This window comes from Uloborus diversus, chromosome 1 (assembly GCF_026930045.1).
Source record: "Uloborus diversus isolate 005 chromosome 1, Udiv.v.3.1, whole genome shotgun sequence".
NCBI classification, from domain to species: Eukaryota; Metazoa; Arthropoda; class Arachnida; order Araneae; family Uloboridae; genus Uloborus; species Uloborus diversus.
This window is the reverse complement of record NC_072731.1, coordinates 109,215,952-109,230,386: the sequence shown is the minus strand read 5'-3', so window position 1 is coordinate 109,230,386 and position 14,435 is coordinate 109,215,952. Positions and strand designations below refer to the sequence as shown.

Genomic DNA, 14,435 nt, shown 5'->3' with positions numbered 1-14,435 from the left:
AGTTTATGTGTTGGTAGAATTAACTCAGAATAAAATTCTGTAAAATGGCTATTCTTTTAATTATCTCAAATACTGGATTAGTGTTTTATTAGTGTGTGAGTGTGTAATAATGTTAATAACCACAGCATATTATGTAAACCATTTATGTCCCCTTACACCTACTGACATGGACCAGCATATTGGGTGTGCCTGTCAGAGAATTAAAAAAATTAGGGTCTGGCTAAAACCTTCCAGCGATTGGTAGTTTGAGCTATGGGAAGATCCTACAGTCTTCTCAAAAGTTTGGGACCCATCAAAAACTTTGAGAAAGAAATATTTGGGGATAGAGACAGAAGACAGTATTTGGGAGAGTTGATCAAACTGATTTGTTAATTTAAAAATTTCTATTTGTTTACTTATTTAAAGAAAAGGTCTCTCAGACCCCTAGCTAATGGGATAACATTTTTTATATTTTTAGGATTTGTTTGATGGTTTAAATGATCCAAAATTAGTTGAATGGAGAGACGCTACAAAAATTCAGAAGCACTGGATTGGGGAGCCCGATGGCTTTATATATCAGCTGAGTCTGTACCATAAAGGACAGAGGCTGAACGATACCCTGACTGTGTGGACAGATTCTCCTGAGTTGCTCTATGGTGCTACCTTTGTTGCAATCTCCCCCAACAATCATTTTAATAACCCTGAGTATGATGGTGGAAGTGAAAGCCACTCACTAGATTTGTCTGTAGAGCATCCATTGACCGGTGTGCCTCTGCCGGTTTTTGTTACAGACGAATTGGATTGTAGCTCAGCAACCGACTCCTGTTTTGGTGAGAATATCTTTTGTAAACGGGATAAATAAATAAAAATAGATTAATATGAATAAGAAAATACAAATACAGCTGAACTATCTTTAATTAAACCATTCCAAAACCAATAGCCCTATTAAGCAGTAATTGTTCCTAACTTGAAATGATTAAATTGTCCCTGATTCTCTAATCTGTGTAGAAATTTAGCCCATCAGTTTAACATCTTCTGTTTCAAAGAATGGGACGATGCCTCCTCAATTCTCATTTTGCTAGGCAGTATACATATTAATTTCCTCTTTGAAAATAATTTGTCTCATCCTGACTTGTTTTGCTGACTTATTGGTCCAGAAAAGTAAACGATTGTTAAAAATTTTAATGAAATTGTGCACAAAAAAAGTACACAGAGCCTAATTTCATATAGTGAGTGGTAACAGAAAATGCTGAAGTGATCAACAAATTGTATTATTCATTAATTTTTCTCCCGTTGAAGAGCTTGTAATCTGTGCATAAATCTTGGAATGAAGTCTCCCCTCCACTTCAAAATGTGATTTCGACCTTGATTGTTGTTCTTTTATAAGTATAATTTTACATTTGTACTGAATTATATGTCTTATGCTTTAATATGACATGTTGTTATAATTATTTTTATTGGAGGGGAGGAGAGATTCTTCCTTCCCAGTCTGTTGGAACAATTCATTCCAAAAGTAGGTCACCAGAGCAAACACATAGTCTGTACTTCCAATGCAAAGTTACTAAAAGCTTTGAAACTATGACAGTTGAATGAGACCACTCTGGTCCACTATCGAATAAATGATATGCATTACAGAAAAACAAGTTTAGTTACTGGTTCCTGTTTTTAATAAAACAAACAAGTTTTTTTTCTTAAATGAATCTCATTCCCAATAACAATTTTAATATAGCTTTACTGTAAAAAAGAAAAAGAAAGAGCAATGTAAAGGATAAGAAGTTTTTACAGTTGCCTGACCAATTAGGGATAGTTGTGGGTTGGACTTTTTTTTTTATCATTGTCAGTGTTAATTTAATTTTTCATCTGTAGAGGTTCTTTGTAAGCATCACTCTTGCAACTACATTTATGACCGAATAATATTTTTTTTAATTAAAAATGTTTAAGGACTCTATTATCATGCCAAAGGCATGAAGAAAAAATAAGCCAATTTAGTGCCAATGATGTAGGATTTGCCTTCTAGCAAAGGAGAACCTTTATTTATTTATTTATTACTAGCGGTACCTGCATGGCTTTGCCCATAGTAGAAAATTAAAAGTTCATTTGGTTTTCCTATATATTTACAAATAATAGATGATCCAATCTTACCAATATGCTATATTAGTTGGCTCGTCCAAGTTTTGGTAATTTGCTCGTATATGTTTGGTAGTTTACTCCTCCATGTTATGATAATCCCTCGATATTGCTGCAGAGAAATTAAATCCACCAATGGTTGCTTAAAATTGAAATAGAAAAAGAACAAAATTGAATTTTCGAGAATTGCTTCAAGGTGCACACTTATGCGACAAAATAATTTTGTGCCAAATTTCATGAAAATCAGCCGAATAATTTAGGAGCTATGCGCGTCATAGAGATCCAGACATCCAGCTTTATTATTAGTAGTGATTATTATTATGATTTTCTTATTTTTCTCTTGAAAATCAGATATTATTCAGAAATGGCTTCAGAAAAAATTTACTGTGATTACACTGTTAGGTACCATTTTGCCTCAAGTGGTGCTTGTCAAAAGTCCCTTAGCATGAAAATTCAGGTCATGTTCATTTGAGCAGCACTTTTTAATGTCTATTCCGAAATTAAATCTTTTAATTTTTTTCACATTTGACTCCCCCCCCCCTCCCTCCTTTTAGGTATTGATTTCTTGTTTTAATAATGCAAATAAGAAAGTTTTCATGTTACAAACTTTTCTATGCAGCTATGAAAAGATATTTTGTGGAAAGGTAGAAATTAGCTTTTTAAAAAAACTTAAGTCTACTAAAGTTACTGAGATTACACAAAAAAAAAAAAGTTTCTTAAACTCTGTTTTTCAACACCTCTAGAAAGGTGCTACATTTTTCGACCTTGAACTGAACTTGAAAGTTTCTCTTAGTTTTTAGCATTAATTTATAAAAGGCTGTTGATATTTTTTAAATTAAACTTTATTTTAAGAGTACTTTGTTGCAATTGTAGAAATAGATTATCTCGAATAAAATGTTCAGTTTAACTGCCATTGAGCTTAACCCGGGAGAAAGTGCGCCTTTCATTCAAACACGGAAGCGCGCGTGGGGTCCGCACGGACCCCGAGCACCTAACTTATAGTTAAATCCAATTTTTAAGTAATATTTCAAGGCAGAATGTGTAGTAATGAAAAAATTAAGAGTAAAGTAATGAGAAAATTAAAGATATTCTACCTTTTATAATTCAGTAAATCTCTTGAATACATTAAAGAATATACATACATGATGCAAATTTAACTTCCGAACCTGACTTCATTTACAGCTCTATTTTTATTCTTCTTTATCCATGCAGAATCAACAGAGGTTCAGTGTGTGTTCTTTGCACAAAAACTGGCCTTGTTGTCTAAACCTGTAACGTTCTCGAAACTTCAAAAGTTTTTCGTCAATCGCGACTTACTTCCCTACGCAGTAGGAATCTCGACAAAGTTTGATAAATATTTCAAAAATGCTTCTGATTGCCACAAGTTTATCTTCTTTTCGTCGTTCTTTCCTTGTATTGATGTCATCAAACCTCAAACATCTCAGAATAAGTAAAAATCGCATGTACGACATTGTGGCAGGAAACATTTCTATACCTGTTCCATCTGTAGCCCATAGATCACGAACGTTCAGGTGAGACAATTTGTGTAATCCACACAAATATAGAAATCCAAAGACCGCTCGAATTTCAATTTCATCAGTTTCTTTACCCTCTCTAGCTTTTGAATAATCATACGATATTTTTTTTAATATAAATGTTGGTGCTAATTATAATTTCATTAATAATTTCTTCACCTATAAAAATATCCCAAGTCTCATTTGCTGTTGATTCCATTCTTTGCAGCCAGTCTGGGTCTTGGGAGATGCAAAATGATGTTGTGTGCAAGTGTTCGAGCATTTGCTTTAAGATTTTCTTTCGCCCATAATGTACACTTATCTTTCCCAATAAAATCACCCTCCTAGTGTAGAACTATCTCTTGTACATCAGAATCTTCATCAAATTCTGATTCTGAATCGTGTTCACTTATATTTTCATGATCAGAACAAATTTCATCATCTGAAAAATTATCTTCTTCGCTCTCAAATTCCTTCAAAAGAGTTCGTAGCCTCTCAATTTCTATTTCTTACAGAGTCACAATGGTGAAGCTAAAAATGAACGTCCACTCACGGAAAGTAGCAATGATAAAGTGCAACTATCTGACTCACGCGATAACGCGCGTAGGGTCCAGCCAGATCCAAAGTGTAAAAAAAACCCTTTGTTAATGAAGAAATAATGCCCTTAAGAATTTTTGCCACCGGCTATGAGTAGAGGGGTGTGTAAAAGTCGACTACTAAAGAGAATGACCTTTTAAGGCCAATTGAAAAAAAGAAACTCCATTATCAAATCGAGCGCGTTCTCTCAGGTTAAAATGATATTAATATTTGTTTGTATTTTTTCAAAGATTTCAAATTTTGGAATATATATAAAATTTTAATGGTATAAGAAGAGGCTATTGTTAAGAATTGGTATAAATTAGTGGAGAACCAAGACTCTGAACAAAGGCTTTTAGAATGTGAGGTAACAAAAATGCTAGTGAAACCAAGTAAAATTGTTTCTTTTTCAACCATCTAAAAGCCTTTGATCCATTCCACTTAAAAATTTGAGTTCTTAGCACCTAATAAGCACAACATATTTCAGTGTACTTTTGCTTCATTTATCTTTTCAATGTAGGTATTTCTTCAAATGGCGATGAAAAAATTTTGAAATTTGCTTCAAAGCATGGCATAAGTATTGTTCCAGTTTTGGATCCTTCAAACTGCCTAATTAATTCGGAAGAAGTAAGTACTCTTAAAAAAAAAACATTTTATGATATTGAAATTTCTTTTTATAGAAAACAAAGTCAAAGTAAGGGAAATTATTTATGTGAGTTATTTATGACACTTGATGCAGATTTCCAAGAAAGTAATATTAACTATATTTAAGAAAAATATTGTTTTATAAAATGAAGTTTAAAAAATAAAATGTTAACGCCTCTGCGCGGGTCCCCGAGCGATAAGAAGCAACTCTTGGGGTCTTGGCTCTTGGCTTCGCCAAGCAACCCTAAAACCCCCATTGTGAGAGGAGCGTGGAAAACCACCCCTCGGAGATGCACTTCCAACGTTGTAGCGGATGCAGCCATAGGGCTCTCGCTCCCAATCCCTTGCAAGGATACATGCGTATCCTAGTCTTACTTCAATGTTATGCTCATACTCTAATTGTAAATAAATTTAATTGTTTGTTGTTTTAACCACGACTCATCAATGCAGTCACCAATCTCAATATACAGTCCACTGCTGGAAAATTAGTTTTTCCCCCTGAAGCCAGGCGGCTTCATTTTTGGTCAAGTCTCACCGGAGGAGAATCAGCGTATTTGATTTCTTAGCGGACTTTCTACTTAACGAGATGACGGACCTCAACATTTTAAACCACAGACGAGGAGGTCTCAAAGGACAAGTCACGCGGTTGCTATCATTTATAGGAAGTGATATGGACTCTACGTAAATCGAATGCAAACTTGAACATGTGCAAGCTCTAAAAACCAAATTCGAGCAGCTGAAATTGGATTACTATTCGGTGCTGAAGGATGAGGAATTGGACGAAAATGAAAAGATTTTCATTGAACTCGAAGAAGAATTAGAAAAAATAGAAGTCACCCTCAAGCGTAAGTTCAAGCAGCTCAACAACAAGTTCCCGCTCCTTTAATAATACACCACCTAACTCAACAATCAGTATCCGGCTTCCCGAAATATCACTTCCAAAATTTAACGGTAAAGATGAAGAATGGTTCCTCTTCAAAGAACAATTTAACTCCATCATCAATAGCTACTCTTTCCTCTCAGATTCACAAAAACTGTATTACCTGAAATCATCACTTATCGGCCGCGCCAAAGAAATAGAAACAATAGATGATACCTACCAGTCCCTGTGGAAAGCCTTGACTGAGAGGTTCGAAAATAAGAGACTAATAGTGAACAGTCATATACAAGAGCTGTTAAACATCCAGAAAATTACTCATGAGTCTGCAGATGAGCTGAGAAATCTTGTGGACAAGATTCATAAGCATCTGCGTGCACTCCAGCAAATGGATCTGCAATGTAACGATTTTACAGAAGTTTTACTCCTCAACATATTTCTTCAAAAGGTGGATGCAGAATCACGAAAACAATTTGAGATGTCCTTAACCTCTACAGACCTCCCAAAATGGAGCAATTTTGTTCAACTCTTAGAAAAGAGGCATCATTTTTTGGAGAACTCTCAAATTCAATACACTTTACAAATAGAACCCAGATTAACTCAAAAAACATCCATAAGCAGTGTAAATAAGCCATTGCCGTTGAACAGTTGTAAATTGTGCAGTGCTTCACATAATCTGCATAATTGTGAAGAATTCAAGCGTCTAAATGTCAAACAAAGGTATGACCTAGTGCGGAAAAACAATTTGTGCTTAAATTGTTTTGGATTATCTCACCGAGTACAAGATTGCAAATCTAAGAACAGCTGCCGAAACTGTTCACAAAGGCACCACTCTTTACTACACAAGGACAGCTCGACCGGAAATTCCCATGCATTCATCCTCAACCCCCATGGCGAACGAAGCGCAATTTCTTCTCCACAATTTGCCTCAAGCAATACAGGTGTTGAAAACCCCTCACTCGAGCGGGGGAAGAACAGAGACACTTGTTTACTTTCAAGTCATAAAGCTATCCTACTGTCAACTGTTAAGATCTGCACCCCAGCTGATGTTGCAGAATACTCTCAAGAGTTTAGGAGACACTCGGGGAACAAGACTGAAGCTGAGAGACATACTCCTAATGAACTATCGAACATTTCATTGACTGTTACGATCGATAACAATTCATTTCTTAATGACATTCTAGGAATCTCTAATAACTTTACAAAACTTGTGAGAACTCTAAGTTTTATGTTTAGATTTATTCAAAACTGCAGGTACCCTGATCAAAGGTCATCTGGCCCAATCAAGACGCAAGAGTTAGTGAAGGCGGAAACATTTCTTATTCAGGCTGTTCAAAGGACAGAATTCGAAATGGAAATAACGAACTTATCAAAGGGAAATTTCGTAACAGGTAATAGTAAATTAAGATCTCTAAACCCTTTCTTAGATAAAAATAACGTCCTTAGAGTAGGAGGTCGTTTAAGTAATTCGAACCTCTGTTATTCTCAAAAGCATCCTGCGATACTCCCTGCTAAGCACAAGCTAACTCAAATTATTATAAAGCATTTTCACGTAAAAAATTTACATGTTGGACCGCAGTCCTTATTATATTTTGTAAGAGAAAGATTTTGGCCCCTGAATGGTAGGAATCAATGCCGAAAAATTGTGCATAGTTGTATCACTTGTTATAAGGCAAATCCCTCTTTAACGGAACAACTTAGTCACATTCCTATAGGACACACATCCCTATCTCTGATCAATCTTGCTTTGACACAAGATGGCAGTGCCATTTTTCAGCCTCATAATACGTTCAGCAGCACTTCACAGAGAATCCAGCAGTTTATACCTTCCTCGAAGATCCATGGAAGGACAACCAATAAAGTGGCCCCTGTCATCCTACCCACTGTCACGACATCGTCGGTTTCAGTGCCTGTTGCCATTGAGCCCTTTACCGTACGCAACTATTCAATTTTGCTCGCAAGGCTGAATGCTGCCCCAGCAATAAATATTTCTGATACGTCATCCTTGGCAATCGTTACATCCATAGGAGATACAGCAACATCTTCAATTACTACCACTACAACAACTCTTGTGCCATTGACTGTTCAGAGCCTGAACATTCACAGTTCTAGTAATGCCAGTAATTACGTAGTGCAACCGTCTTCAGCAATATCCAACACCACGCCAGATAAGTTTTTCATCTCTAAGGAGGAATCTTCAAATCATGTGACATCGGTGATCTCAAGTTCTGTGCAACAAAAACGTATTAATCACATGAACTCCGGGTTCAAACTGTGGTTGTTTCTAGTGACTCTTCTTCTCGGACATCTGTACAAGGTACCCCCAAAACTGTGCTATCTACATTTATGGTACCTGCTGATACAGCAAACTCGAACAAAGTGCAAGCTGATCCTGAGAAAATTAGAAACAGAGAAAATACTGTTGAAATTGCGGATAATGGTTCTATTGTGCCAAGCCATACTCTTCCAGCATTTTCAGCAAATGTGAAAAAATCGTGTGTTATAAAACTTATAAAAAGAAATCAAAGAACTTGCCATCATGAAATACCGCACTGCTGAGCAGCAAAAATTTCTACAACAATTAATGTCTGTTAGTCAGAAATTGATTGGAACTGGGATAACAAAGAGATTATTCTCTAAAGTTTGTGTGCTGCTGATAGACCAAAAGACGTGTTTAGTATTGAAATTATTTTTGTTATTCAGATGAAATATTTGTAATTGTAATTTTTTTATTTCGATTGTATTGCTCATTATGTTACTCATTATGCTATCCTATTTAACATGTGTTATTGTTTTCATAATTATTCAATTTTGGTAAAGGATTTGTTCGATTCTTAGGTAAAATCTATGTTTTTCAATTGTTGAATGCAATGCATTGCAACGCCGGGCGGCATGTTAACGCCTCTGCGCGGGTCCCCGAGCGATAAGAAGCAACGCTTGGGCTCTTGGCTCTTGGCTTCGCCAAGCAACCCTAAAGCCCCCATTGTGAGAGGAGCGTGGAAAACCACCCCTCGGAGATGCACTTCCAACGTTGTAGCGGATGCAGCCATAGGGCTCTCGCTCCCAATCCCTTGCAAGGATAGATGCGTATCCTAGTCTTACTTCAATATTATGCTCATACTCTAATTGTAAATAAATTTAATTGTTTGTTGTTTTAACCACGACTCATCAATGCAGTCACCAATCTCAATATACAGTCCACTGCTGGAAAATTAGTTTTTCCCCCTGAAGCCAGGCAGCTTGATATAAATATAGAAAATTTTTGCTTTTAAAATATAAGTGAGGAAAGATGTTTTCCAGTGTGATTGAGAGTACAGTTTTGAAAAATAAAAAGTTTTTCTGTTAGTAAAACCAAAATTGCAACTTTAGGGGGGAAACCAGTTAAGGAGGTCGAAATTTTGGTGTTTGTATTAAATTTTTTTAATAGCAAAGAATATTCAGAATTTCTTTAAATTTGGAGGATATTTTATTCCTCTTTTGAAGTACATCGTTTCATATTTTCAAATCATTTCCACCAGAAATAGTGGAATTAAAAGCTGCTGTCCATAGATGGTCGCCATCAGAGCTTGTTGCTAGTGGGCATTACCGAAGCCAGTTTTATCTGTAATCATTATAATTTTTCTTTCTCATAAACAACATATTTCCTAAGAATATAAACCTAATTGTGATCAAAAAATTTGAAAATTGCATGTTTTAAGGTGTTTGATTACTATGTTATGTTTTTCTACCATTTTTTAAACATTTCTTGCATTTTTTTTTTAAATTAAAAATATCATCCCAGAGTTAGGTTCATATAGAGTATAATTGAATAAAGAATATACACATGAATTTTCAGAACAATTGGTCTATAACTCTTAGAGCTAGAAAACCTACCAGTTGAAAAAAGTTGTTTTGAGAAAAACCTGTTTGAGAAAAAAGCTGCTGTGAATGCTTTCAAATCTCCATAATCACTAAAGTGCTCATTAGCATAGAAACAAATCGGAATTTTCCACTGAAATTTTGGCAACATATTCTTGAATAGTTTCACTAACATTTAGAACATTTTAAAAAAGTGATTTTTATGACCCGTCTAAACTGGTTTCCTTCCTTAAGAATGGAAGATTTGTTACATATTTATGTATAATATGGGGGTCTACAATGCATGAGGAATCACAACACAAAATGAGGACGCAAATATAGACGTCTAACTGCTTTATAGCTTCAGCTACACATGCACCACAAATAGATCGCTCATTGCAAGTGTGGCAAATAGTGGGGTCAAGAGGGGACAGTCGCACCCCCAAATTTTTTGAGCAGAATGATAGAAAATGGTCGAATTCAATTTATGTAAGTCGGAAATTAATGTTATATATGTGTATATTTATATTATATGTATATATTATTATATGTGTATAATTAAAAAAACTCTCGCTGGTTCTCAGTAACTATTTGATGAAACTCGATATATTCCCAAACTAGAAAAAGTTTTTCGTTACTTGGATGATGACTTAGAAATTCATGAAGTATTTTCCAGCCATCTCAGAACATAGAAAACTGATAGAGAACCATGGTTAATTTAAACTAAAGAAGACATTTTCTCATATAGGCTAGTGTGCCCAGTGTAGAGATGGTATGTCCGTCCAATATGAGAGGCCCAAGCAAAGTAGTGTGGCTGAATGGATTGCTCAAAAAAGTTCCTTAATATTTTACATTCACTTTTACGCTCATTTTTTAAGTATATTTATTTAATGAGTTTTCATCGCTTTCATTTGCTAGAAACACGTTGCACACAGCTGCTCGATGCATTATATGCTTTCACAGAAATTTCTTAAAAATTCATGTGCTTATTGATTAAAAAAAACCCTAACAAATACCTTTTATGGGGCTCTATAATTATGCAATCTCGGAGTGACACAAGATGGTCTTCAAGAGTTAAAACCATAAAAACATCTCTCTATAACTTCAAAGCAGTGATTTGATGACTGGAAGAATTATTGTAAAACAATTCTTTCAATGATGAAAAAGCTCATGCCCTTTAGCATGCATGATTTCATTTGAATTTTTATTAAATTTGTATGTATTGAGAGGAAAGTTTTTGAAAAATGCTTTACTCCATCAAAACATCTTCCATCCGCTATCCTTAATTTTCGGACTATTCAAACGACAGTTCAATCTGCAATTGAACTGTGCGTTCATACTACCATAGCTCAATCTACAATTGAAACTGAAAATAGATTTTACATAGATGTATAGACAAAAACCCACATGATGATGTGAAGTCAAACATTGATTTTTTAATATTTTGTATGAAGTAATCGATTCAGTTTCGAATTAAACTACTACAAGATTTGATGATCATTATTTTTCTGTATGGTTGGCTCTGTATTATCAGGATTGGATTTAGAAAACGAAAAATAAAATGTTTCAATTATGAGTAAAATTTTTAGTATGAGGCAAGAAAAATTACAAGCAATATATCGACAAATCGGTTATCACATCCAGAGACTGCAGTTTCGTATTTGTTATGGACTCATCAGACTGGAATAGTGAATAACATAGCAGGAGGCACATGACATCCCATTGAAGCTGAGAGCGCCGATGATACTAGATTATTCAGTGATGAAAAACTAACCCCCCCCCCCCCCACACACACAATTTTTGAAGTTGCCTGGGTAATTTTGAAGAGCAAGATATACAAAGTGTTTTCATACATAACTTTGTTACTCCAATTATTTTTTAACGATTACAATCAGCTCAGCTGATAGTGAAAGATTTTTTTGTGTTTCAGGAGGTTAGAGAATTATTTTCGAAACACAATGGGCAAAAAAAACTTTTCTATTTGGCTGTACTGGCAAAACAGCACGACACTGGGCACTGATAGTAACATGATTCCCTGCTCTTCCGAATTCAAAAAATCATGCATAAAACTTTTCCAAAAGGTGTAAAAACTTGAGTATCGAGATGTTTTTTATGATAACTCATTAGACAATCAATCAAAATTTTAATTGTTTCTAAACTCTAATTTTTATTCATATTAAACCAATTTTATGACCACTTGTTACCTAATGTGTGTAACTGCACAGAAATACCCAAGTTTTTCTGTTTAGAAAGCTGTAATGCTTTGTAACTGGTAAAATGTTTTATATATGTATACAGTCAAACCTTGTTGCCTTTGTTATTGCGACAGTCGGATTTGATGACACCCTGCATGTCACATCGCTTTTTCAAAGTGTTAAACATTTGACATATCTTATATCTTTAAACGAGCAATTCTTGTGGGTATATATATATTTCTAATCTCGGAAACGGCTCTAACGATTTGGATGAAATTTTGGATTTAATTGTAGTTTTGCATTCTAAGTTCATCTACATCAATGTTTTTTCTGTAAAAATGCAATTTTTTACAAAAAACAGCTTTTTAATATAAAGTCAAATTGAGTTAAGTCTTGAAGTAAACTGTGAGTTGACGCATCAGGCAGACGATTTGCAACCATAACAATGAAAATTTGTCTCTTCTCGCTTTAAAATTTTATACTTGCTTAGGGTTGCCAGGCTTGGCTGATATTGGCCACTTTGGCTAATTTCAAACACACTTGGCTGAAAACAAATTCAAAAGCATTATGTAAGTCGATGTAAGGCTTTTTTTCTTTTTTAAGTGAAACTATTGCTTGACCGTCCTATTTTATTTTATTTATTTTTTTTCTTTTTACACTTCAAATAGTTTAACATATTTTTAAATTACGCATCTAAATTTTATTTCGAAGAAACGTATGTCTTGAGACTGTTCATGTTTTGATAAGACAGTTGTTATCATTTGTTGGAATGGTTTGTGTATCATCAGTTTTAATGGATGTCATGCTGTATGGAGCATTTTCTGGCGTAAAGTGACTAACTACACAAGAAGTACTTATTCAAAAAGAAAATCTCGATTGGGATAAAATCGTGAAACGCGTCATAGTATGAAAGGAAGTATTTGGTTAAAAACCGTTTTCACCATAGCAAAACTGGCTCCAAGGTCAAAAAATTTTAATTACTGACAAGAAAATTGTATAGTGGAAACAAATGTAACAGATAGTTTAAAGCAAAATGCTGATTTAATTACATTCAGAATCTACTTTGTTTGATACTTTAGTGTTATAAGAAGGTCGAGTGCTTAATATTTCGTTAACGTGAAGCTTTTCAAGTATATATTTGGAAAAGTATTGAACCTTAAAAAAACACAGTTGACAAAAAATAATTCTTTTAAAGCCGAGCGAGGCTCGGTCGTCCAGGTACTGATCTTAATGTTGAATGGCTCTGGATTCCGCAACAATTTTTTATTGTTAAACTCCGTCTACAATGGCACTTTTGAGACACATTTCCTAATAATTAGGAAAAACATTTACCTTCAATTTTGAAAAAACAAAATGATTTTGAAATTACAAGTTCTAACACTACTTATTTCAATGAGGCCCCTCAAATGCAGTGTGGCATTATGTAATCTCTTACCGTTTCCTTGGAGACAACGCAGAAAATGTGTCGTAAATACTATAGTATTGACAAAAGTTGTTTACAATATATGCTTGAATTAAGAGTTTAAATTTGGTTCCTAATAATTTGTGGGAAATAAAACAGTAAAAGAATTAAGTATGATATTGACTCGTACTATTGGTGTACTTTCAGTTTTTATTAGGAGAGACCGGGGCTAGTTAGCAGTTTTCAGTTTTTGATTTTTCTATTTTTTTCTGTAGTATTTACGGTAAAAGTGACTTATGACTCTGGTAGGGTAACATTTTGGCTACAAAAAAACTCAAGCATCATCTAAAATTCTTTGGGAAACTAGTGAAAAATATTTTCCGAAGACGCCTCAACAGTGCCAACTAACCCCTGAGTCGGGGTTAGTTGGCATAGGTAGTGGGATAAGTTGGCATATGATGTGAGGCAAGCGTTTCTACTTGTCTTTATGAAAGGTGCAGTTAGAAATAATGTTAATGTGCTTGAAATTGAACCTTGTATGTGTCGAAAAAGAAAAATAAACACATTTTTAAGTACACAAAAAGTATATTGACAAAAACATACAAATTATAAGAAGTCAAAATCAAATCATCCAGTTAAGTCACATGGCAACTGAATAAAGTGGGGTCACTGTGTATCATAATGGGTGGTTCAATTTTTTTGATGATGTTATTAGATTTGCACCAGGTTATGTCCATGCTTTCAGGCCAACACCAGTTTCCCTTATATTTCTCCATTGTAGATACTTTAAATTCGTCATTCCAAGTGTCCGTAATTTTTCCAGGGTATACCCTGTTAATGTATTTCACAGCTTCATAGTCCCCCCACAATGAGATCCCCAACATCAATCTTATGACTCTGAGTCCCTATGACCTTTTTCTCGTTTGAGTTTTTCACACCAACCTCACACTTTGCAAAGGCAAAATTCCATCTTCTTCATCATTATCACTGCTCAAACTCAATCCAAGTCCACCTAAACTATTCTTACTCACTACATTTGTAATCTTTAAATCCTCCTCTTCATCAGTGGAGCTAAGTACACATTTCATTTTCTTTGCCTTTTTTGCTGGTTTTGTATTTTTTAACCCTGGTCTAGACTTTTTTTTTTGTATTCACTTTGGATTTTCTTTCTTTCTTCTTCTGTTCATCTTCCAACAGCCTTTTTCCGGTGTCCTTGTCAAGATGGCAGAGTATTGTTTTGCGACCACGGTTGGATATTACTACTTGTGACTCTGCTTTGGGGA

General features: G+C 34.7%; 1 protein-coding gene across 1 annotated transcript in view; it reads left to right on the top strand.

Annotated features, from left to right (window-relative positions):
• Positions 1 to 14,435, top strand: part of LOC129231264 (probable leucine--tRNA ligase, mitochondrial) — a 77,653-nt gene that overhangs the window by 24,014 nt on the left and 39,204 nt on the right. The window contains exons 8-9 of the mRNA XM_054865548.1: positions 458 to 809; positions 4,717 to 4,823. Coding sequence (XP_054721523.1) covers positions 458 to 809; positions 4,717 to 4,823 — 459 coding nt within the window. The remainder of the gene's footprint in view (positions 1 to 457; positions 810 to 4,716; positions 4,824 to 14,435) is intronic.